This window comes from Vidua macroura, chromosome 2 (assembly GCF_024509145.1).
Source record: "Vidua macroura isolate BioBank_ID:100142 chromosome 2, ASM2450914v1, whole genome shotgun sequence".
Classification (NCBI taxonomy): Eukaryota; Metazoa; Chordata; class Aves; order Passeriformes; family Viduidae; genus Vidua; species Vidua macroura.
Genome location: NC_071572.1, coordinates 65,074,916 through 65,100,497, shown reverse-complemented (window position 1 = coordinate 65,100,497; position 25,582 = coordinate 65,074,916). Strand labels below are relative to the sequence as shown.

The window sequence follows — 25,582 nt, the reverse complement described above, 5'->3', positions numbered from 1 at the left end:
CTTCACAATGTGTTGTGGAAATACTCAATCAGATATCAGAAAAATACCAGTTCTGCAGTTTATCACTTGTACCCCTGACTTATACTGAGAAACTCTTAAGAGGTGTCTGAATTAAGTCTCTGAAAAACCTCAGACTTGAAATTGCTTTAAGGAAAAGAGTAATCATTAAGCTCCTTAGACACTCCTTAAAGGAATTAGTAAGTGGATACACATTAAGAAAAATGAATAATTCTTGCTAAGTGTTGTGTATGAGTCAGCAGGAGCAGCAGATCAGCTCTAACAGAGGCTTTGGAGAAATTCACTGCAGTGAGGCGGTTTATCTGCCTCATCAATCAGCTTATTTTTTTCTATTTCCAAGTTGTCTTCTGATGTTTCTTAATGAAAAAAAAAGAGGAAGAGTGGTGCCAAAAGCCTCTGTTAATTGTTTCCTCACTGAGAAATTTCAGCCTCATGGTACCAGATTAGCTAATGCAGTTATTGCCCAAAATGTTCCTCTTCTAAGCTTTTGTTCTAGCAAAGCACAGCACTATGAAATGAATATTAAAAAGTGGAGATTCCAGGCTCAGGTAAATATTGAAAATAGCTTTTTTTTTTAATTTTTAAAGAGGGCATTTGAGTCTCTAGTAGAGGAGGTTAGTTATTCTGTAATGTTTAGTATGTAATTGTCCTAATGAATGAAGAGTTCTCTGTCACTTTACTTTGGTACAAGACATAATTTGATACACTTCTTTTAAAAAAGAAAGAAAGAAAATAAGGAAAATGGATAGTGCAGGAGTTCTTGGTAAGAGCAAATAATTTTGAATTCATTAGTGCTTAAGGTAATTGTTTGATCCAAATAATATCCCATGAAAACATAGAGGAGGGCTCTACCAGTATAGGAGACTATGAAGTTTTCAGTACCCTAAAGTGAATTAACTGTCTATAAACACTATTGTCTAAAAGTAGATGAAGTTACCACATCTGGGATGTTACTGTATTCTCTGAAATTATTTTCCTAGATATCTGAATGTGCAAAACCCTGATTGATTGACTCATTCTGTACTTTAAAATAATGATAGGAAATATTCAAGGCTGAAAGACAGTTTGCCATGACTAGGCTTCTTCCAGCAGGTGAGTTAGGTCAAATTTGGTCAATAACAACAAATTACCTTTGCTCTCAAAATATGGGAGGAGGCTGTTTTCACTCATTTCCATATTATTAAGTTGACCTTTTTTCTGGTAATAGAAGGCTTGTATTACATAATGTTTTTTATTTCATTGTATGAAATATAAAAATATTAAAATATAAAAATAAGACTTGAAATACGTATCCAGATATTCCCTTTGGCAGTACCTGAACTCATATATGCATTTTATTTCCTACATAATGGTACACCTGGTTGTTGGAATGTACTAAGATCATGTCACTCAACAGGAATGACTTAATTAACTGATTACTTACTAGTATTTGAAGGCTATAAATGCTGGGAGGCAGTGTGCCTCCCTGAATTACTGATTCCCTTGGCAGTGTACTGCTGACTTGCAAGAGACCTAACTCCCTCTCCCTCCTTCACATGCATTTTCTTGGGTCAGCAAAGATAAAGAGAATAAATCTGTCTTTTTAAAAACACATTTGCAGTCACCAGTGTTAAGTGATGTAAATTTATATCCTCATTTAAGGTTTTAAGCCTAGATTATACAACTCTGCCTAAGGTCACAGCTTATCTTAACAAGAAATAACAAATATGTGAGTTACTCTTACCTGATTATAAATAAAGAAACTTCAGAAAACTACTTCTGGTGTAGGTCTGCTTGGACCCTTTTAGATGTCTCATGCGTTTGAGTTTGCTCCAAGGACATTAACAGGCAGGACAGTATTGCCCAGTGAGTCAATCATTAGGATATATGTTGAGTATGCTTTTCATATGTGCCTATCTGGCATAATAGTATTTGAAAACTCTGGATTCAATGGCCTGGCTGTTAATATTTCCATCAGGAAAAGCCTTGACTAGAAATTGTAATCAATGTCGCAAGCAGGCTTTTTCTTGAATTTACAACTGCTGGGGCAAAGTGATACCAGTGTATCCCAGTAACAAATATATCTGATGGAAAAGCACAAGTGTGGTCCCTTCTGCAATACAACTGCTAAGTAAGTCACAGCTGCTTTTCCCTTGGCAGCAGTCACGCCAACCAGGTGAAGTCCATGTTGTTACAAAGGAGTCTGTGTTCTTCTCCTTAATTACATCTTTTTGCACAGGTCTCTGTGTGGTGCAGCAGAGCCCCTTTGTACACTGAAGGTCTGTCTTCTGTCACTGCCAGTTCATTTGAGCTAGTTTGTGTCTTAATCACTTGCTTGTTTTAGCTTTTTGTCACTGTTCTCTCTCATTGCACATTTTTTTCCCAGCATATAGAAAACATACAAAAACCTCCAGTAGGTGACAAAGAAGAATTTTAGGAGAGTGTGCCAAAAAGAGTAGATATAATTACATCTGTTAATGTCTTGGTGTCCACATGAGATGCAGCCATCTTGTTGGCCTAGCTGTCACTCATCAAATGATGCAGTTGGACAGGTTGGATGGGAGTGGACTGGAAAATATGGGATTTTCATATTGGGAATATGATGGAAGTCTGATACTGAATGCCAAGGAAAACCTGTTTGCTGCTGTGGAATATCTGTTTCTGTTTTATTTTTAGTATCGGTGGATCCAAACAAAGAATTATTTGTCCCAGCAAAGCTTTAGCTCTTACTTCAGCACCAAGTGGTGATACAGATTAAGCTTCCTTGTAGGGGGAGAAAAGCTGCTTTTGCTTGCAGCTATTTGCCTTTTTTTTTTTTTTCAATTGTGCCTGATAAGTTACTCTTTAACTTGTTGGCCGTAATCAATTCCCTTTTTGAAATCTCTGCGGTCACAGCATGTTCTGTTGACATTGTGGCTGTAATATAGCGCAGTAGTCCAGGGGACCAAAAAATTACTTTGCTATTTTGAAACAAGACATAGCCAGGCATGGATATAAGCCTAAATTCAAGTCCTCTCACACATTTACTACTTTGAAAATTTCCATTTGGTTTTTTTAGTTGTGGTTTACTGTCCGTGGAATGTGATAGAGGTAGCCAAATACCAAGCTACTATATGGAACTAGAAGTTTATCACATAAATTGCTTGCTTCATTGGGTTTAAAAGCATGTCAGGCTTTAAGTATCTTGAACTTTTAAATGAATGAGTTTCAAATGTGAATATTCAATGATTCTTGTCTCTGCAAAAGCTAGACTGTTGCAGCTGGAGAAAAGAAGTCTGACACAGATGGGATAAGTGAGCACACTGAGGGAAGAGGGCATCATTTTGCCTAATGATTCTTTAGAGCAGACCTGTGTAAGAGAAGTTTGCCAGATAGAAGCAGGGATGGATATTCTTAAAATTATATCACTGCAGTGCTGTTCACTTAGCTGGGATTTGTACAGTTCCATGCAGTCTCCCATTTGAGACTCTCAGGTTACTCTCTCAGGAAATTGTGTTAATTAGTTTGATGATGCAACAATTAGAACATCCTAAATGCTGAACAAATGTTTCCTGTCCAATAATTGGTTTTCAGTATTTCCTATCTTTCTTACTCTTTGTTTCCTACTCCTATCACATATGACTGCTCTTCTGGAACAATTCCCTGCTGACTGAAATGCATTATGTTGTGCAACACCATAAAATGCTGTGACTTAACTATATCACTTTCATTTATTTTAAATAATTGAATCTTTTTGGAGGTGTGACCTGCTTATTTAGTTCTATTTCAGATAATTTGGGAAATAAATTAATTTTGTGTCTGCTGAAGTCAATCCTTGGAGTCTATTTTTTTGCATAGTTCATGGCTTTCAGGATTGCTTTATAGAGTTGTAACTAAACTTTGAAAACTAATGCTGTTAAATGATACAATGTTTGTTATGCTATTTAACTGATAGATGCCTTCTGATAAGGAAGATGAATTGACATTCAGTTTATAGTAATTCTATAATTACGATTGCTCAGGCATGCTTGCAAGATACATATCTTGCTTAGTTATTCAACTTCCCTTAATGTTGAGAGGCTAAATGCTTTGGTAATTTATGTGCTTATATTTGTGGTCTTCCTGTCAAGGACAGGGTCATTCACCAATTAAATGAAACAAAGAAAATTTAAAGACTTTATTCAAGGCATTTAATATTAATATTGAGACCACCTCTTTACTGAAGAGAGAAACTGAGAAACTTCTGGTAGACATGAAGACCACAAATCTAACTGCTCTGTCTCTTGAATTTGAATTTAGTTTAGTTGTGACATTGAGCTTGCACACATAGACAAAGTGGGGAAGACTCTAAATAGCAACAAAAAAAATCATCCTCATGATGGAGTTGCACATTACCCTTCTAGCTTTCAACAACATCTCACCCCTCTGCTGATTTTCATGCTCTGTTGACAGTAATACTGTAGTGGCTTCTATTTTTGAAGGGAATGTGGTAGCAATCCCTGTTGTATGGAATGGGATATTAAACTAAGCTGTAGTGCAGAGCATTGGTAAGGATCAGTGCTCTAGATCCTTCTCCTCAGTCTGCTTTTGAATTTATGAAGTTTCCAGTTTCTTTAATATAATGATGGTGTGTAAAGAAAAGTAGGGTTGCTTACTTGTTTACCTTGTTAAAGAACTTCCTACTCTCATCTCAGTTATCACTGTAGATGTTCAGCATTCATGAGAAAAAGCTTATGAAGAGAGGGTTAATTTTTTATCCAAGGGGTTTAGCCCAAAGATGGGTACATTTTTGCCTCTCTAGGCAAGCTGTGATGATATGAGGACTGTGGTATGCCTCAGTGCACAAGTGGCCCAAGGCTGATCCTTGGTGGGAGTGTCTTCCAGCTACTTGTGTCTACTCTCGGGGAAGCACAGAACAGCACAGACATTCAGGTTTATTACAGTGCACTGAAACCCATACAGTGAGTTCATAGAAATAACCTGAACTGATCTATGCAAACACCTGGGCTGTGTTTGTTAAAACGGAGCCAGATGAGAGATAAGGACTAGCTACAAAATTGGGTGGAACCCTATAGTGAGAGTTGAAATCTTTGGTTCTGAAGAATTTGAAAGGACAGGTCAAGGAAAAAAGAAATCATAATTTGTCCCTGGAGGGGGATGTTAAATGTGTTATTAGTTCAGTATTTGCTTAAATGATTAAATTGTTCTAAAATTATTTTTAGAATCCCTTCATTTTTTATCTGATTTTACTTCTTTCCCTAATGTCTTGCTGGTGACTTTGGTGAATTTTCAGAAGACATACCTTCTGTTTTGTATGGACGTATGATTTGAAAATGGACAGTAGGCAGTAACAGGCAATATCATGGCTATCCAGCTTTTAAAAATAATGTGTAGAACTTTAGATTTAGTACTCTATTAATAAAAAAGCTATCAAGAGTAGCAGTGCTACGGTAGAATTTATGATTTTTTTTTTCTTCATGTTTGGCAGTGATTTTTAGGTTTTTATACAAATTGCTGGAATATATATTCTTTTATTTTCATCACAAGCTAACACGGGTCTTTATTTTGAGGTAGAATGACTTGTAGACTTCTTTTTCAGTAACTATGAGCTCTACTGTCCAGATGTCCATTATGAAAAATGACTATTATAATTGACTCTTAGTAAGTATCTGATAAGTATCAAGCATTTTAGTTGGGGAATGGAAGTTGTATACTTGATCATCAGGTAAAAGGTAATTTTATTTTTTCTGTCCTGAAGTGCAATGACAGGCAGAATTCACCAGTGACTTCCCCAGGATCTTCCCCTCTTGCACAAAGAAGAAAACCACTTCCAGACCCCCTGCAAATCCCTCATCTTAGTCTTCCACCTGTCCCTCCCCGTTTGGATCTGATTCAGAAGGGAGTAGCACGGTCACCGTGTGCCAGCCCAACCGGGTCACCAAAGGTAAGTGTTCCTGAACCAATATAAGAATATAAGAATATAAGGAAATAAGAATTCTCAGAAATTGCATTTGCTTTTTTCCAAGGTGAGCTTCTTGTTTGTTTTGTAAAGTGGGCTATTTCAAACATTTCCATGAATATTGCTTTTTCAGGATTTTGTTATGCCCCAAAGAGTTTTAATTCCTTCTAGTTTAAAGAAACTTCAGATTAGACCCGGACTGATGAAGTCTCTTCTCTTTCCATAATACTTTTAGTAGTTAAATGTTTCTGGTTGCATGTGTTGGTCAAATATGACTTCAGTTTGTCTGATGATTATATTGTACTTGGTTACGGTCAGAATTTTAAAGATGTTGCAGTAACGGATCAGTTCTGTAACAAACTCTGATTAACGAAAATAAATAGAAGCTAAAGTTTCCTGAAAATAGATTTAAAGGTCATTATCTCATTAAAATTATATGTTTTCCTTTCATGATGATTTATGTTCAATTTCCACAGTGTCCTTACAAGAAAAATATGTGCAGATACACTACTCTCAAAACCTTAAATGGCATATAATAGGACCCAAATTTCATGGGAAATAATAATGATTCTGTAGCCAATAAGATTGTATGTTGTGTTTTGTAAAACTAATTATACTAAAGATTCAATGACTTTTTGAGTGGATAAGCATGAACAAGAACAAATACTGTTTGCTGCTCTCTGTAACAAGTTGATTGTTTTATTATAACTACTATAGAGAGAGCGAGTTAGATTAAAATTTTTCATTTTTATATTATTAATTCAAATTCAAGTTCAAGACATGACTTGAAACCTGTGTGCTCATAATAGTCCAGTTTGAAGTAGCTTGTTTCTTTTGTCAGATTTTTACTTTAAGGTTGAAAATCAATATCTTTTTAAGATTTTAGTGGTTTATAATTTAGAAGAAAAAATAGAAGTTTGAGTAATTTCTTTAATCTTCTTTCTTAGCTTCTTATATTATGCAAAGGAATTTATAACACATTTAGGATATACACAAAACATATGCCACATCCATTAAAAATTAGTTTTACAATAGGGTTTTTTGCAGAGTACATGGCTTTTAAAAAATTAAACCAGGAATAGCATTAATACTGCTTTAATTTTTTGAAGATGCTTTTTTTACATGGAATTTTTGCTGGAAAAAAAAAATTGTGGGGTTCAAGGGAAACCTGATGGGGTTAAAAAAGAATAATCTCATACATTTAAAAAAATCATATTTAAGCAAAAAGAAAAAAAGATTATTTAGTTCTGCCAAAACTATTCCTTAAGGAAAAAAAACCACAACTTTTCTATTTTGCTCAAGTTAAAAACTATAATTTAACTATAAGGTATAACAAAAAATCTGGATTAGGGTATTATTTTCTTGTGTTGACAGTGAAAATCACTGTATTACTTGACTAGCAAGTGAGTTAAACAGTTCTTTAGTTTATTTCCTTTTAATATGCATAGGCCTGTAGGTAGGATAACTTTATTTTCAATTCAAGTCATGTGTTGAGGTACTGCTTGAAGAATAGTGCTGGGCTAGCCAGTGAAGTGAGAACAAATACTGTTCTTACTTAAAAGTTCGGTGACCTCCATTTCTTTAAGTGGTAATATATGCAGGCTTACCAAAGTCCAAGAAAATTATACATTCCCAGGAAAATAATCTTCCCTGTATTTCTTATGGTAGCTGGAGATAAAACATTTGTAAAGATCTGGCCCAACTGTTGCTTTGTAAATTGCCATTAGTAATTCAATCATAATGAAAATGTTTGAGTTTTGTCAGATCTGTGCTCAGATTTGTGCAGCTATGTGGTTTTTTCCCCTGATAACCTGGGTTTCAGCTTTTTAGTAGTAGCATACATAATTTTAGAACACACTTAACCATTTATGATATAATTCAATTCTTAGAAAGCAAATATTCTGACAAATATTGCTTGCAGATAGGCTAATTGTAAGTAAAACTACAAACTAATTAGGTTGCTACCTGAAAAACTGAACTGCAGTTCAAACAGATTTGGCACTCTTAACACAGTGCATGTCAAGTAAAGATTGGAGTCATCCCTAGGTATATAATTAAGAATGAAATAACTGTTTCTTCTTCCCCTTGCTCTCTAATCATTGATTTTTGTGCTCATTTGCTGTCAGCAAGTTACTCCTCTGGGATTTTATTTTGTTTGGGGTTTTGGGTTTCTCTTCCACATCAGGAAGCCTGTTTTTTCACAAAACTCCACAAAATTCATTTCAGCAGATGAGTAAGCGATTCACATAACCAAAGCAAAGGATACTAGAAGAAACTATGGGTCTGATAAATCTGCCTGAGTTAGCTGTCTTTTTTGCTTTCCACTCCTTGCTTGGGTTACTCATGCAACATCAGAAATGGGGGCCTGCTTTCTGAAGAAGGGCCTGGTTGTCTGCAGAATGCCAGCAAGGCCTGCATTTAAACCTCCTGGCAAGTACTGCTGTGGTGCCAAGAAAATATCTCAGAAATTATGAAGCCACACTTGGTCACAAGCAACGTTCATGCTTCTGTGTAACTTTTCTCTGTTTTGTAACTTCCTGTACCATTTAGTCTTCTCCCTGCATGGTGAGGAAACAGGACAAGCCATTGCCAGCGCTGCCACCTCCCCTGCGAGACCCTCCGCCACCGCCACCTGAGCGGCCTCCCCCCATCCTGCTGGACAGCCAAGCCGCCAGGCACCTGCACCACGGCGAGAGCCTGCCTGCCCGGGAGCAACCTGTGCCCCTCGAGGGCTGGTGTCCCAGGGACGTGTTCAGGACAAGCCAGCTGGCGGGCTGCCGGGGCGGGGGGGACGCCTCACCCAAAGCAGGACTGACCGCCATTGCAAACGTGAACGGGAGGCACGGCCGCATGAGCTCGGAGCAGGGGTTTATGAGGAAGCACAGACGTAACGAGCTGCCTGCAGAAAGTGCCAAGGTATTTCCAATGAACTGGGTATTGAATCCTAAATTCACACCCTCCTGCAGCATTGTCTTACACACTGTTTATATTGGCCAGTGCTGATTTGTGGTTTCTGAATCTTTTCTGTTGATACTTAATAATAAGCTGCTCATAAAGAAACAATTTGTTATTAAATACCCTAATTTATGAAGCAACAGTATGTGAGGGTCTGTGTTACAATTTTCATGTAAAACCTTTGAAAAATATCTTTGATAGAATATTCTAGATTTGCTATAGTCTTCTAGCAAATTGTCCACGATAACAATGTATCCCTGTATGGTGTAATAATACAGCATCTCAAGTCCACTTTGGATCTGTCATATGCCAAAATTGTGTATGCATTTTCTGATGGAATACTAGATGATTCAGTTGGCTCTGTTGTAGGTGAGGAGAATTCTGGCATTTAGCAGCTTCAGGCACTTGCAAAGCCATTTACAACTGGTCAGACTTAGCTTTGAAAAGAGATCAAATGGTGATGTCCTAAGAAAAAATTCCTAGTTCTGTTCTAATCAGTTTTATCAAAGCAGCTTAGTAATTTATTCATAGAAGTTATTAACTCAAAGCTGCTCTCTTTTTTGCTTGAAGACTACACAGCTTGTGCAAGACTACAGAGGTCTTGCTTAGACGGATGGATTTGTGGTTAAGCCATGGTAGTTAGAAATCATTTTTTTCATCTGTTTGCTTTTCTCAAGACCATAAGCTATTTAACCTTTCTATCTCCAGTTAATTTTTTTTAATGTGTATATATATATATATATAGCAAGTATCTTCCCATATATATATATATATATATATATATATATATGGAGTTTTTGGTTATTTTGAAAGAACGTTACTGAAACTCAATTGCTATTGATAAGGACTGTTGACATATGTGATGAAAGGTACTTAAGTCATCTATGAAGTTATATACAATTTAATTATTATTATATAATGTTTTTCTCAACATTGAGCCAAAGCACCAAAATTTTACTTAGAGCTAGGCTGTTGTTTAAATGCTGCAGGTTTTCTGTTGATTTTAAAAGGATATTAGGTTTATATCTTCAACTGTACCTTCATGTAGCATTCTTGTGGTCTAGCACAGTCTTGAAGCTGATGGAATGAATACGTTTCAAATTAGAATACTAAGTCAGTGTGGAAGTGTAGTCTGGAGAAATTACATTTATAGATCTTTAACCAAGTACTGCTTGAACTGTCATCTTCAGGTTGTAGATTTGAACCATTTGATTAGAGGAGGCAACCCTGAATTACCATTTCAGGCTGTATTTACATTCATGGGGGAAACATGGAATGAATTTTCTTCCCTGATTCATATAGCAATTGTAATATAACCTTTTTTGCTATTGGTAGAAGCCAAGAATTGGGAAGGCAATCCTGTGGGTAGAGGATGGATTCTGGCAGGCATTGTATCACCATTTTAATAATTAATATGTTTAGCATGATGTACCTATTGCTTTGCCATTACACTTCATCTCTCTCACTTTGCAATCTTGAAATCTTAATTTTCCCCCAAGCACTTCAGCTATAACTGATTGTCTGTCTAGTAACTATCATATGAAACTTCTTCTTTTGGTGAAGTTTTAAACGAACATGTTCTACAGCTCCAAAATGGGGTAAGCTGAAACAGGCCTGAGAGTCACTTCAGAGACAGCTTTGTGGTATGAACTCCTGGGAAAGCCTTTACCCACAGGCTTCTCAAGATCTGTTGTGTAATACCTAGTTGATGAATATCCATGGTGATAGAAGGAGATACTCATTGTAATACTTGTGTGATTTTTAGGTTTTTTCAAATGGTCATCTGATAAATGAAGAATATGATGTCCCTCCACGGCTTTCACCCCCTCTTCCAGCTGGCTCTGTCATCCCTAGTATAAAGTAAGTTAACTTTATCTATTAAAGAAAAGTGCTGCACTTACTCTGTGGTGCTAAAAGAAAAAATGGGAAAAAGAAAGAAATTAACTAGTGTAACTTGATATGCTTTCCATGAATTTTAATGTGCCTTTACAAAGGAAACATAAATGGTATTGATTAAGTGGGAACAGTCCTAATGTTAATTGGACACAGCATGTTTGTATAGGGACAGAGGGTAAATTCTGGCAGATCTTGCTCACAGGAATTTGGCAATGGAGAGCAGATACTGTCTGGTTTGGCTTCTATTACTACAGGAGAAGTGTGGTCAGAGCTGTTTATCACAGAAGATGACAGATTGTAGGGAAAGTGCTAGGCCTAAACAATGTATTCTGTCACTGTTCTGCCTCTAATCTAGTCAGGCTTTCTGGGCTTTCAGTACATGGAGCTTTATCCAGGGTTCACACTACCATCTCTTATTTGTTGTGTCTAAAAAACAAGCAACCAAAACCATTTTATATAATTTTAAATATGATCAACATTCCTGAGTTCCAGAATATGGGAAGATTTGTCATTTCATGTGCAGACTACTGCTAGTCTTCCAGTAAAATGACTGCTTATTTTTTAAATAAAGAGGTTGCTGTCATAGCAAATATCTTCAGACTCTGAATGACACAGGATTTTGTACAAAACAAGATATATTTAAAGTTGAAAGCTTGGAAATCCTATAATGTGGTTTGTCCTTATTTTGTGTTTTTGTAAGGAAATTGGACCTTATAATGCTATCCTCCAACTTCTTTCCAATGTTCTGCTAGGGATTCTTGCTGTTAAATAATATAATTGGACAGTCAGTTCATATTAGTCCTGAGAACTTTCTCATTACATTTTTGTGTTCAGTTAGCTCAAATATAGAAGACAAATAAATTTCAGCATTTTATTAATATGCTGGGTTTTTTATTCCTGAGCACTACAATAAAGGTGCAGTGGAGTGTTGACTTTTTTATTTAGGAGACTGTTTTTAGGTGGAGCAATTGCTGAGGTGAAGTTCTCCATGCCTACTTTTTCAGTTCAGAAGAAACTTTTAGAATATTTTCCAGGCATACCTGTAATTAAATGTTCGGATGTAACCTGTTGGAGGTAGGGTCTCAGAGGAGTACCAGTTGGATACCTCATGTCATCAGTGCCCTTCTAGTCTGCTTATTTCATAACACAATGAAAATATGAAGAGGGGAGTATTCTTATTTCTGTATTTCATAGCATGGAAAAACATCCTACTTAATGAGAATCCCATTTTTTCACTGTACCAAAGTACAGTGTATACACAGAGCATTGGAAAGTCCACACAATATTGTAACAATATGTACAGATACCAAATCTGTGTCAGGCCAATCCAAAGCTAGAATGTGTGACTTCTGCTTGGTCAAAAGGAATTCTTTCATTAACCAAAGATTTCTGAATAAAAAACTAATGAACTCCAGGAAGAAGGAAAAACCTTCATTTGCAAAAACCAAACTATATTGATTTTTGAGGAAAAAAATTTAAAAAATTATTTCTGTTTTGGCTTTGTACTTACACCTTTTAAAAATTACACAGGCAATTTTAGATTTTGATTTTTAAAGTATAAAATTATCAATACATAACCTTAGGAGTAAGAAGTTCAAATTACCTAATTACTAAAATATTGCATGGAATAACTGTTGAAAATTGATCATTGTATGTTCTTTCTTTAAGCACTAATATGTCTGTGTTCAGTATATTTAAAATTAGGTTTTTGTCACCACTAGGAAATACGCCAGTAATCTATAATATTCTATGACAATATATAGGTGGAAAAACTGGGGAGAAAGGGAAAAAAAATCTTTAAAGACAGCAATTTCACCAGCCACAACAATTGTTTTCAAAAAATGTAACTTGGATAATATCTAGCATGATTTTTTTGGAAATATCAGAGAGACTATTTTTACAGTCTATTTTTCCTCCTGTTGAATTGACTGTGCCTAGCACTCATAAATGTTGAACTGTACATGATTCAAAATACTCTGCTTTTCACAACTGTGCTACTCCAATTAATCTGAGCAAGTTGCTCATTTTTTTTCATGCTCTCCAATCTGTGCAGTGTGGTAGATTGAGAGCTGGTTTGTTTCATATAGCTCCAAGGCATTTTGTTCTTTCTCATTGTTGTAATCAGCCTGTAATTCCTAAGATTTGACTGAAGGATACATTGATAATGTATGAAATGTCTTTTTCTAAATAACAAGGAGGCAAAATGACTCTTACTTGAAACTTCACAATTCTAAAATATCCCTACTTGAACTGTTTGATCAACTTCTACTGAATATAATGTTACAAATATGACTTTTTTTTTTCTTAAAAAGCTACATTAATAGAAAATCACTGGAGGTTTTTGTTAGGTTTTTTTATTTTTCCTGGAAACACTGCTGATTTATTTTTGTTTTACTAAAGTAGTTACTATAAACTGCACTTCAATAATGAAGTATTGGACTCTTGCTAACTGAACATCTGATTTTTATTTTCCAATCAGCCTCTATGTTTTTGACTGAACATGTGAAAATAGTTATTTTAATTGGACTTTTGTAATTATGTCACTTTTTTAGCAGTTTTGATCAAGTTGCTGTTTTATTCTTGAAATATATCTAAGACTCTTATGTCAAAGATACAGAGTGATTCTTATCCAAAACTTCAAAATTTTAAAGTTAAATAGTGTTTGTTTCATTCCAGTGAGTAGCTCCTATTTTTCTACATCAGTAGCAGACTCTTTATCTCAAAAGTACCATAAACCGCGGTGATATTTTGCATGAGGAAGCATTCATTTTTGAGTATGTAATGACGCATCCAATTTCAAGCGCCTTTTGTGGTCTTTGTACTCTGTGAATATATTAGGAATATTTAATTGCCTTGAGGTAGTTGAGGGGGAAGTAGCACTAAAAGGTGTTTCTCCTCTTGCTGTATGTCCCACCTTGCTAACAAAATGTTGAAGGTGAAGTCATAGCCCCTTTAAGGCCAACTGTGGCTTGGAATTCCTGTCTCCCTTGAGATCAGCCTTTGGCATGGCGCTTCTTGGTGACAGATGGAGCAGGGCTGACGGGCATGCTCCAGATATGTGAGAGGACCTGGCATGTCCTTACTCACAGCCTGACAGGCTAGTGAACGCATGAATGTCCTCTGCATCACTAAGCCCTGCTAAACACCTTTTGTCCTGAATTAACTTTTATTCAGTGCTTTTCATAAGTGCAAACAGGCCGAGTCATGCAAGTGTCTATTTGGTACTTTAATTCTTTGCAATTCTCTGCTATGTTGTGCTTGCTTAAAGTAGCTGTTTAACTCCTAGAAGGGTAGCTGCCCTTTGCTCTATGCATGCTCAGTGACAAAAAGTCAGTAACCTTACAAGTTTTTTTGTCATGGTGCTTTTGTCTCCTCACGTGTAGCAGACTTATTAAGGATGTTTGGGCTAAAGAAGAGTATTTTCAATATTATCTGAGGTCAAGTACCTAACAGCTGAAGAGAAACCTTTATTTTTCTAATCTCCTTAGGTGCCCTGGTCCTTCAGCAAATTCTCTGTCTGATAAATCAAGGGAACACCTAGATGATGATGAATACAAAATTCCTTCTTCACATCCTGTAATACTGAGCTCACAACCGCCTCATGGTCATAATATAAAACCGCTTGCTCGGTAAGGTGATCTAGCAGCCTTGAAAAAAGCTTTTTACATAACCTCTGCTTTTTCCAAAATTAACAGGATTCAATATCTGAAATTATGGTTAAGCTTGCCTGCCTCCTAAGCTTGGATTACCCATGCTTCTGTTTCATTTGGCCACTGCCACAGATAGAAACCTATAAAGTTCACATTATCGAATCTGTCTTGTGTCAGAACTGTGTGGTTTTTTGCCTTTGGATACCATTTCTGCAGTTGGGGTCTTTTTTTTTCCCCTTACATTGAGGTTTTCAAAACTTACTAGGAGATTCAACCCCTAAAACTCTTTCAAATTTAATTTTAAGGAGGATTGTGACTGAAATTTCCAGTTAGCTTTGAAATTCTTAGCCTTTCACATTATATATAATTCAATTTAAAAGCAATGAAGTACTGAAAAGTATGTGAACTGGCAGCTGTATGTTCATATTTTGATTCTCTTTTTGTCCAATATATAGTGTGTCTTTTTAGCTTTTTAAGCCCATTTGGTAGTATATTTTCTTTGTGCTTCTCAGAAAGAGAACCTTTTTTTAAATACAGGTGGGAATATGTCTACTTAGCTTTAAATATGTTCTGAAACAATACCTCCAAACTTTCACTGCTCAGAATTACTAATGGATTATGACAAGGAGACTTGGAGCAAGGGACATGGCAACTGAAGGCTGTGACATTCCTGCTGAACTTTGCCTCTTAAAAATATATGAATGGCTGGAATTAAAACAATAAGTCAGGAGTCACTGGGGGGAAAAAGGACAAATGTTTTACTGGTTTTGTAGGTCACAAGTATGATATTAAAATCAAGTATTGGTCTAAAAAACTTGCACCTTCCTGTGATATAAAAATTCTATGACATATTGCCATTTTTTCCCTTTCTCTGTCAGAATGTGATGTTGAGGACCCACCATCAATAAAGCTCAACATGTCTCTCACCTCCAAATTAGCCAATAATGATTTTTAGACTTTTTAAGTTAGAATTTAAAGCAGGTAGGAAAAAAGCTCATAATATGATCATTCTTTGCATGCAGGTTAAAAATTCTGTCTTAGAAATCCTGATCCAGGCTTCACTGCATAGGCACCAATATTGTGCGGTTGCCAAAGCTTGATGAACTTAAGTACTTAAATTTTTATCTACTGTATGAGATGTAAAAAAAACCAAAAAAAAAAAAAAAAAAAAAAAAAAAAAGATAAATAAAACTGTGTTGGCTGAACAACACAGGGAAAAAGGGAAGCGAGAAGAAAAAGATTCCAAGGTCCTAATCCTTTTTGTCTATGCCATTATTATGGGATCGTGTTGTGCTTTTGTATGGAAATGATGCAAATAGATTCAAACTGAAATGTTCTTGAGAAAATAAGCAGCTGGAGAAATAGAATATTGCAATTTTTATTTTACAGAAAAAAAATAATTAAGTACCTTCAGTTGGCTGGTACAGTATTTTTCCAGACCCTTAGAATTATTAGTAGAGGCTATAGATAGAAAGATGCTTTCCAAGTTTTGTCCAGTTTTTACTGTGCATATGATGGGGTTTTTTATATGAATTCAGGACTTGCTACACATAAAATGCCTCCGTTTGCTATTCAAGTTGCTCCATGATTAAAACCACCAACTCCTCTTATTATACATTCTGATAATAAATTTAACTCAAACCATTCTCATAGGCATTAAAAAAAAGTCTGATGTTCCACATACTTAAAATGTCTTATTTTAGCTAATGTCACTGCTTAGATGTGAAAGCTGAGATAAAGTTTTCAAGAAAGAATCGGTTTCCTGGTTGATGTTGTGTTCTTTTAATGTATTTCATTAAGTAACATGGGAGGGATGTTTTGTTTCAATGAAAGTTAACTTCTCATTATTGTTCATCAAAACTGTTATCAACTTTTTTTTTTTTTAATGTTATAAATTTTTAGTACATTTCAGTTCTTGCCCTTAGTGTCACTTTCTCTTATCTCTTTCCAAAGTGTTATTCCCTAACTTCTTGGATTGTACTTGGAGTTTTCAGTAAGCTAAAGAGCTTAAAATTTTTGTCAGAATGTTTTGTAGTTTAGAATTACATAATTGTTACGTCCTACTCCCAAACTGTTGTTGCCTTTTCTCTCTTTTACCTGTAGATATGACACTGCTAAAAATATCTCAAGAATAATATAAAAAATGATTCACAGTTTTACTCTCTGGTAGTTCATTGAATTGTCTGGCTTGTTACTGCTGAACAACAGTTCAGGAATAAGAAATAAAAGGAAAGAATTTCAGCATTACTAATTAGGCTATTGTTAGACAAATGTTACATTATTACATTTGCTGTCTTTTCCTAATAAGTTTTTTTTCCAAAAGGGGACAGGACAGAAGGCTTGCTTGTTAGTACTCATTTGATGCCTTTTTTTCTGGTGTTTACTGTTAACAGGCATTTCAGCATTGTTTGTAAACTGATCACTTAGCTGGGCTTATCATGGACTGAATACTTCTGAAGTGGTGCCATGTTAAGTTACCTTGCTGCCTGTGGCTGGTTACATCATTGAAAATGTAGAATTCATTAAACCTAGAGTAGAAAATATTTTTAATTACTTAGTGTATATTGTGAGGAGTCAAAGGAAATGTTGCATCCGCTGCATTTGAAAGATCGGACCAATCTAATGTCAAAGAAAGAAACAACACTTCCTCTACCACTTCTCTGGAGGAATTGATTTATGGCAAAGGATCTCTTGTTTGTTTGTTTTTAAATCTTGAGATTATTCTTATATTTATTTCATTACTTCTAGTTGTAACTCTTGGGGCCACAAGTGCAATTCATTTCCTCTTTCCTGTTTATATATTTTAAATTATTCCAGACCCTTATTCATTCCTTCTTTCCATTTGGCCAAAGCTGATAGGTTTATTAATACTGTTGGTAAAAACCACAAATCTGAAATTTTAGCTGTATATAACTCTAGCAGATTTCCCAATGTTTAATAATAATGGTCCATGGTGGAATGGGATTTTTATCTTTAAGCTGGAGTTGCTTAGCATGGTGGCCTTTTTCCAAGAAAAATATCTAGTTATTTCTGAATATACAAGGCCCACAGTTACAGTGACAGGAGCAATGTCCTGATTCTTTTGTATTTTTAAACAATATTTAATCTTATGTTAAGGCTTGTTCAATATTTTTCCCTGCCATATTTGAACAAAGTCTTCTTACAAAAATATCTCCAATATTTTCAACACAATTATTGTAGGCACTCTTTACTGTTTGGTTGGATGTTTTGCATATTAATTTGATACTGTTGTTATGTTTTGAGGGCAGAGTATGCTTCCATTAAAAAAAAAATCAGTAAACTGTGGTAGAAGTATCAGCAGGGCTCAGTTTTTTTGATACAGAAATTAATAAGTTCCTGAAGAACTGCTTTGTTAATGCAGTTTTGGGGTTCTCACTGGGTTTTTTTTTAATGTTTGGCAAAGTTGAGTCGAAATTTGTTATTAGTGTGTATTGTGGTGTTCAGTTTTTTTGTTTTTACATTTTGTTTAATGTTTTTTCTGGTGTGCATTGGTGTGGATAATTACCAAAATCCACATTTCCCTTTTCTCATAATTCTGCTAAGGAAAATTCAGCATCTGTGAAGGTCAACTAATATCGAGCCTGTTATGTAACTGTGTGAATAAAGTAATGACCTGAGCTCTGAAGTGAGGGCTGTGTTTAATGTTAATTCTTCCTGTAACTTGTATTGCAGCCTGTGTTATTTTAAGCCATGTCAGTATGTCACCAAGAAAGCAGTGTAATCCTTCAAAGCAATTTTAATGAGCGTTAACCAGTTAATCTGCTCTCAATATCTGAAAATGTAAATTTTAAAATTGATGCAGCTTATTGTCCCTGATTAGTTTCCATATGGTGAACTGACAGGTACTGCTCATGCAGGGAATTAATTAATACTTAATTAAATGGTTGATTGCTTCCTGCTTAATGTCTGTCTTCAGGGTGTGTGAGAATGGCCAGTGTGCGAATGGAACACACAGTGCTACTTCCGAGATAAAGAAATCGAAACATCCAGAGTCAGGTATGTTTTTAATTTTTGTTGTTTGCCAAGAAGATTTACTCTGTGCTGCCCTAGGGGTGCAGCAGGAAAACATTCACTTCTTGTGGTTGTGTCATTCAGGAGATGTCTATGATGCACCTACTGTTCCGGTACCTTTGCTTCCTGCACGGCCTCCTGCCAGAGACAACCCCAAACACAGCACTTTGCTCAACAGGACACCCTCCGATTATGATCTTCTGGTGCCCCCTTTAGGTTGCAGACTTTTTGCTGATTACATGTAATGGTTGACGCTGCCCAGATGAACTAAATGCCATGTTTACTGAAAAACAGACAAACAGACAATGTTGAGTAGGTTAGGAGTACCAAACAGGTTATGAGCTAAATATTACAGCTGTCAGTCAATTTTGTCTGTTTTGTCAATATTTGGAGTCTGTTTGTAAGGTCTCACTTGAGACAGACAAAAAAGTATACTAAATCTGTATTCCAGCTATACAGAAAAGTAAAAACCATTTTCCCTAAAATAAATTTTAATTGTCTCTTACGAAGAAGTTTGAGCATTGCAATTTAATGCAGTAGTGGAGCATTTTTCTTACTGTAGCTTAAATAATTCCATTTATTTTATCAAATACAAAGAAGAATACCAAAATGATGGTATTTGAGTAAAAAACCAAAACCACTAAATTAAATTAATAAGTTAATTTCTGGGATCTTTTCCCCCATCAAGGGACAATTCAAAACTCACTGCTGTCTACAGTCACTGAAAGCTCTTTTTTCCAACCCTGGTTTCTGTTCTGTTCTGCACAAAAATCAGTGATCTCTGCATATATATTGGTGCCATGCTTGGGGTACCACCTACACCTTCATTGACAAATTCAGCTGCATGGTTGTGTCTGTATGTGTCAACATCCAAATTTCTGGTTCCATAAAAACTTTTGAACATTTGCCTTGTTCCTGCACTATGCTCTCTCTGGTCCCTGAAGTGTTCCTGAGATGCAGGAGAAATGAAAGCAAAATAACACATAAAACTCACAGTGCTTTGTAACTCTAGTCCTGCTTTCACCACCTTTGTATAAGAAGTGCATTCTTTTGCCAAGCTCTAGAAAGTTCCATTTATATCTGGAGTCAGAGCTTCTGAACAGCAGATCGAGATAATACACAGTAGCAATGTAGCAGATTGAGTGCAGTCAGCATTGGTGTTTGTATACACTTGCTTAGCCACTGAAATACAGCTGTTATTCTACTGTGATACTCAGTGAAGCTTTCATTGTAGTACACTCTTGGCAATTGAGTCACTAAAAGCAATCTCTCCTTCCATCCCAGAGCACTGCAAAAGGTCATTCAGAGCATGTTTTAGAAGAGGACTGTGGGTATTAACAGTCAGGTTTAACAGTTTCATTACTGGAGTCACTGAACTGCTTAGATGAACCATAGGAGTAAAGGCCTCAGCAGCCAATGAAAAATAAAGTTTAAGGTTTATTCTCTATTCTGCAGTTCTTTATGAAGTTTTGCTTATCTGATAATTCATTTCTAAACTGCAGGTGAAGATGCATTTGATAACTCGACCCCCTCACTCCCACCACCACCACCACCACCTGCTCGGCACAGCATGATTGAGCACACAAAACCTGCTGGCTCAGGGAGCCGACCCTCTTCAGGACATGAACTGTTCCTTCATCCTGGTAAGAATTCCGAGGAAACAGCATGTTTTATTTTATTTTCCTTTACTTCAGAGGCATATCTGTTCAGTGATAAAGTTGTCACCAGGCCTCAGAACTCATTATACAAAATATAAAAAAATCAAAATTTTAAATCTTCTATCAGAAGATAGAAAGACTTCACTTTTAATTATCACAAAGTAATAAAATGAGGTCGTACCAGGCTAGAAGTTTTGTAAATTGTAGTTTTCTGTTGTAATCTGTAATAGTAGTCTGTATCTGTTTGTCAGCTCCATTGTTTTCAATAGTGAAACATAATTCATGGGGGATATTTTCAAGTTGAAACTTTGAAAGAAGTTGTAAAATGAGGGAAAAGAATATTCTACTTTGTTAGAACTGTTGTAAAATTTTGCTACAAAACTATATTGTGAATACAGTTGCTAGGTCCTGGGGTTCGTAACCTTTTTGCTAAGTCAGGTTTTCACCTATCTTTCCCTGTAAATCACTGTGATACATTCAGTCTGGTATTTTGCTTATAAAAGGTTTGAAAACTCTGTTTACCATTCATGATTTTTGTCTTTGAGTTGAAAAAGGTTTGATTTTCAGGTTAATGAAATTGAATGCATTTGCTGATTATGATACAGATTACAGCAGGATTTTTGTGGGTTATAGCACATGTCTGTGAAGTGATTTTTTTTTTTTTTTTTTTTTTTTCTCTGTGGAAGCTTTCAAAGGATGTTGGTATCTTAAGTTCACCTTTTCTCTGAATATTTTCAGGGATGATCTGCCTTGTGGTGGGGTTAGATGTTGTCTTCCCCCTCTCTGTTTTTCTTAGAAGCTCTATGGAGAGGGATAAAGTGAAATGTTTTGGTGATAGTTTCACATGAAGGCCAGAATGTGGATGACAAGCAGTCATGTGCAGCTGCATGATGGCCTGACAAGTTCTCTGGTATTTGAATGACCTGTGTGACTGGAACTTGCTGTCGGGGGGCAGGGAGCTACTTTATGCTGAAGTACAGTGACCTTTTATGGAATGTTTTTATTTTGTATGTTTTGCTATCAGTCAAGGCCTGACATTGAGTAATTTGCTAAAGCTTTGTGTATCTTATAATGCAAATTCAACTCAGTGTGTTACTTTCTCATCTAAGTTGCTGAATGCATCCAGATGAAAAGACTTAGCTCGCTACAGAATTTAAAGGTTGATATTCATAAATACAGTGTAGTTTATCTCCTACACTTCAAAATAAAAACAACGTAAACTTCAGCAGTCTAGTCTGAATGAGTGCCTCAATTATATGATCTGATCCAGGAACACACAGTGCGCCATTCAATTATGATGGGAATGGAGAGGAAAAATAGGAGCCCTCACACACAGATGCAAACAAGCTCCATCTGCCTGTGCCCAGAAACATGCAAAGTTTTAGATGTTTAAGTGTAACTTCCAAATAATCTAAGAACATCACTGATAATGTTAAAAAACATTTAATAGCTTTAAAATAAATATCTGGACTATGTATCTACAGCCGTGTATTGTTCTTCATATTTGCATAAGCAATACAACCGTACAGCAGCAGTTCTCATTAATCTTAGCAATGTATTGCATCTAGTTAGGCATGCATGGTTGTGTGAATTGGTCTTTTTTTATTCATATGGTATTTCTAAAGCCATATTACTCACTTTGCATCTTGTCACATAATCTGTTGTAGAAGATTTATGATGAGTTTTTGATGATTGGTGTCCATACAAGTCTTGAGGGTGATTTCTCAGCTATCCATCAGAGCCTGTCAGGTTGGAATAATAATCTCATCATCAACACCAGCGAGAAGTTGTTCTCACATACAAAACAAACACTCTGCGAGTACTGAGTCCAGGGCAGAAGCCAGATCCAGGATGGTGTTGCACTTGCTCAGCAGCATCTTTGGTAGCCAAAGAAGAAAGAAAAGAAGGGGATGACATATCAGAATTGTTTATTTCTCTCATTTTTCAAATTCTGTCCCTGTAATATTTACCCATAGCTGGGACTGTATTAATAGGAAATCAGTCCTGCAGTCTTTGTGAACTGCAAAGCATAGAAGTGTAATGAAGCTCTAAGCAAACTGAATAGCTGGGATGTTTGCAATTGTGCTGCTTCAGGCATTGCAACCTCTTCCGTGCTTTGCCATGCACAATCCCAGCAGCATCAGGGTTGGGTGGTTGAAAAGTACCTCATGGATGTGAGGAGAAGAGACCACAGTCAGTGCAGGACAGACCACCTTTAAGCTGTGCTCCTGTGTTTGTCACTTCAAATCATACTTATATCTGTACTATGAACGCTGAATTTGGGGGTTTATGTGCATGTGCTGTCGGGGGACACCTCTGGATTCATGGTTCCTCTGCATGATGGGAGGCTGTTCTAATCCTACCTTCTATGCTTCAGCCCTCCTGCAAATAGTAATTCTGATTATTTCAAGACACTTTTTAAATTCTTTTATCACAGATCCCCATTTTGACCCAGTAACTGCTCATGTTCCTTTGCCACCTGCTCGGAGAGCACCTGGAGAAAATGTCAAAACAAATAGGACATCTCAAGACTACGATCAACTTCCTCCATTTTCAGGTAAAGCAGAAAACTGTTCTTGTAGAAAATTACAGTTTTATGAAGAATATAACTTTCATCCATAAAGTCCAGTAAGTTTTTTGTCATTCTGGGCAACAAATGGCAATGGTAATGTTGCTTTACAGAAGTATGAAATCATCGAGGGGTAACAGAGACTTAAGTTCTGTAATAGAGGTAGAAGTGGCTACTTGTTGTGTGTAGGTGTATATACTATAGCATCAATTTTGCTAGCTGCCAAACTGAATGCTTATGTGAGTTATACTGTTCCTTATTTTTTAAGAAAGGCAGAAATTTTCCTGACACCTTTCAAGCTCATAAGAGATCAGAAGTACTGAAAGGAGCACAAATATCTGATTTCCATCTTTGTTTCATTTCTCCTAAACAAAAAAAAAAGAGCTTAACCTCTCTAAAGTATTATTATTTCCTGTCTTTTTTGCTAATATGGTTGTCTGAATTTCTAAGAAACTTTTAAGATATTTCTTAATAAAATAGCAAGAATCAAAACCACTTAAAATTCAGTCTTTTTTTTCAATGGAACAGGTACAGTAAAAACAGTTCCTCTGCCAAAGAAATTTTGGTTATGGTTTTCAGGCAACAAAAACAGTAAATTTAAAGGAAATCTACCGAGTAGATAAAAATGATAACAGTATTACCTGTATTTCAAAGTACCTTCACCAGTTTTTAGAAAAATTTTCTTTTCCTTATATGTGCATGGTGCATGGGGAAAGGGGAGGATTAGTCCAACTGCATTCTTTTCCTAGATGAAGAAACCACACAAAGAAAAAGTCAAGTGGTGTTTTGTACCATTAATCATTCTCCAGATAGATAAAATTTTGTGTAGAGACTTCTTATGCATAAAGAAAAGGACTTTTCTCTAATCTTTCAGTTGTAATAATCACCATTGTTCAATTGAGGCATTCTCAAGTGGAAAAAAAAAAGATACATTTTTTAGTAGTAATTGCATTCTCCTTCTCAGAAATACAGATTTTCATACTGCTGAGGTATAGGGGGGAAAAAAGAGTATGTTTTTCCAACTAAAATGGTGGGAAATTCCTGTAGCTCTCTTTAGGCTTACTTATTTTTTAATTAATAGTATAATTGTGAATTAGGGTGACACCTTTGGTAAATATGATCTCTTTGGGGAGGGTATCTTTACAAATATAGCTGTTTCTCTTTTTGTTTCCAGTTGTTGGAATAAAAGAGTTTATAATGCTTTCTATGTGGCATTGTGAGGGATCTATTTGTCTTAAAATGCTCAGTCAATTTATTCAGGGTGTTTTGAATTCTCTTATAATGCAAATTATCACAATGATGTAACTACTTTTAAAGCTATGGAGTTTTCCTGCAATTCTTGCACTTCTGAGATAGAGCAATTTTTAAATTTCCTAAATTACTGCAAGATATTTGCTATTTAAAAACTTGGAGCTTTCTGGTGTTACTTAATACTTTTCGATCTGTTTCCCACAGCCATCTTCTAAAACACTCACATGTCAGCTTTTGCTATAAATATCATTCTAAATCAGCATGATATGCAGCGATATATTCCATTTAATTTCAATTAGATGAAAACTATGTGATAGATCATGCCATTCTCTTAATTGGAAAGTTGTTTTTACAGTGTCAGTAATTCCAAAGGACAGAACTGATGAGCTGCAGGATGAACAGGTTCACCTTTATCTATGATTTAAAAAGACAATGTTGAGAGTGTAACTGTATTCAGAACTTCGGTTTTGCATTTTTTCTGAACTAATCAGCTCACTTAAGAAATTCTTCATTTCAGTGCTTTTGTAAGGTTGTTCTCTGAACTAGCTGAAAAAGAAATGGAGTTCACTCTAAAATCTAATTATAATTTAGCTCCTGGGTTCCTAGAGTAGCATGGGCAGTGCTTTAACTTCTCTGTTTCACTTTCACTGTTTTTAAGCTTGCTGTCGTGATGTTTAACTGACTCTTTAAAGTCTACTGAGTAATTTATTCTAATTCAGATATCCAGTATTGAACACTTCAGAAATAGTACTCAGCCATGCAACCCACTCCCCCAAAGGCATGGTTTCTCAAACTTCTTATATACAACTGTTTAAAATTATTGCAAAAAGACAAAGAAAAGGAGATAAGAGTTGGGGGTGCTGTGGATGAGAGGCTGGACATGAGCTGGCAACGTGTGCTCAGAGCCAAGAAAGACAAAAGGGTTGTATCCTGCTTTCCTGGGCTGCATCCAAAGCAGCAGGGCAAAGGAGGGAATCCGGCACCTCTGCTCTGCTGTCATGAGACCCTACCTGGAGAAATGCATCCAGCATAACAAAGACGTGGACCTGCTGGAGTGAGTCTGGAGAAGACCACCAAGGTGATAAGAGGGATGGAGCACCTCTCCTGTGGGGAAAGCCTTAGTCAGTTTGAATTGTTCAGCCTGGAGAAGGGAAGGCTTTGGGGTGACCTAATTGTGGCCTTCCAGTACATGAAGGGAAGAGGGACTTTTTGCAAGATCGGGTGAGAGGACAAGGGAGAACTGGAGATTAGATGAAGTATCAGGAAGAAGTCCTTTACTGTGAGGATGGTGAGGCCCTGCCTCAGGTTGTCCAGAGAAGCTGTGGATACCTCATCCCTGGAAGTGTTCAAGGCCAGATTGGATGTAGCTCTGAGCAGTCTGGTCTAGTGGAAGGTGTCCCTGCCCATGATGGGGTGGGGCGGGGGAATTAAATTATCTTTAAGGTCCTTTCCAACCCAACCCATTCTATTATTCTATGATATTGCTAATAATTATAGATTATTTTACCTAAGCACAGCCAATAATAAGAGGGAAAGGAAGAAGAAAATTAAGCCTCTAATTGATGTCTGCTCTATTTTGCTGAAGTTAGCTATTCTGTAAGATACAGATTCAAATGATTGCTTAATATATTTACCT

General features: G+C 36.1%; 1 protein-coding gene across 4 annotated transcripts in view; it reads left to right on the top strand.

Annotated features, from left to right (window-relative positions):
- The window catches only part of CBLB (Cbl proto-oncogene B), a 129,524-nt gene that overhangs the window by 98,002 nt on the left and 5,940 nt on the right, over nucleotides 1-25,582 (top strand). For 2 of the 4 annotated variants that reach the window (XM_053970566.1, XM_053970569.1), the window contains 8 exons: nucleotides 5,735-5,920; nucleotides 8,486-8,851; nucleotides 10,656-10,750; nucleotides 14,275-14,415; nucleotides 18,374-18,453; nucleotides 18,553-18,684; nucleotides 19,971-20,111; nucleotides 22,564-22,683. In XM_053970566.1, coding sequence (XP_053826541.1) covers nucleotides 5,735-5,920; nucleotides 8,486-8,851; nucleotides 10,656-10,750; nucleotides 14,275-14,415; nucleotides 18,374-18,453; nucleotides 18,553-18,684; nucleotides 19,971-20,111; nucleotides 22,564-22,683 — 1,261 coding nt within the window. The remainder of the gene's footprint in view (nucleotides 1-5,734; nucleotides 5,921-8,485; nucleotides 8,852-10,655; nucleotides 10,751-14,274; nucleotides 14,416-18,373; nucleotides 18,454-18,552; nucleotides 18,685-19,970; nucleotides 20,112-22,563; nucleotides 22,684-25,582) is intronic. The other 2 variants (XM_053970568.1, XM_053970567.1) reach the window with 2 other exon arrangements.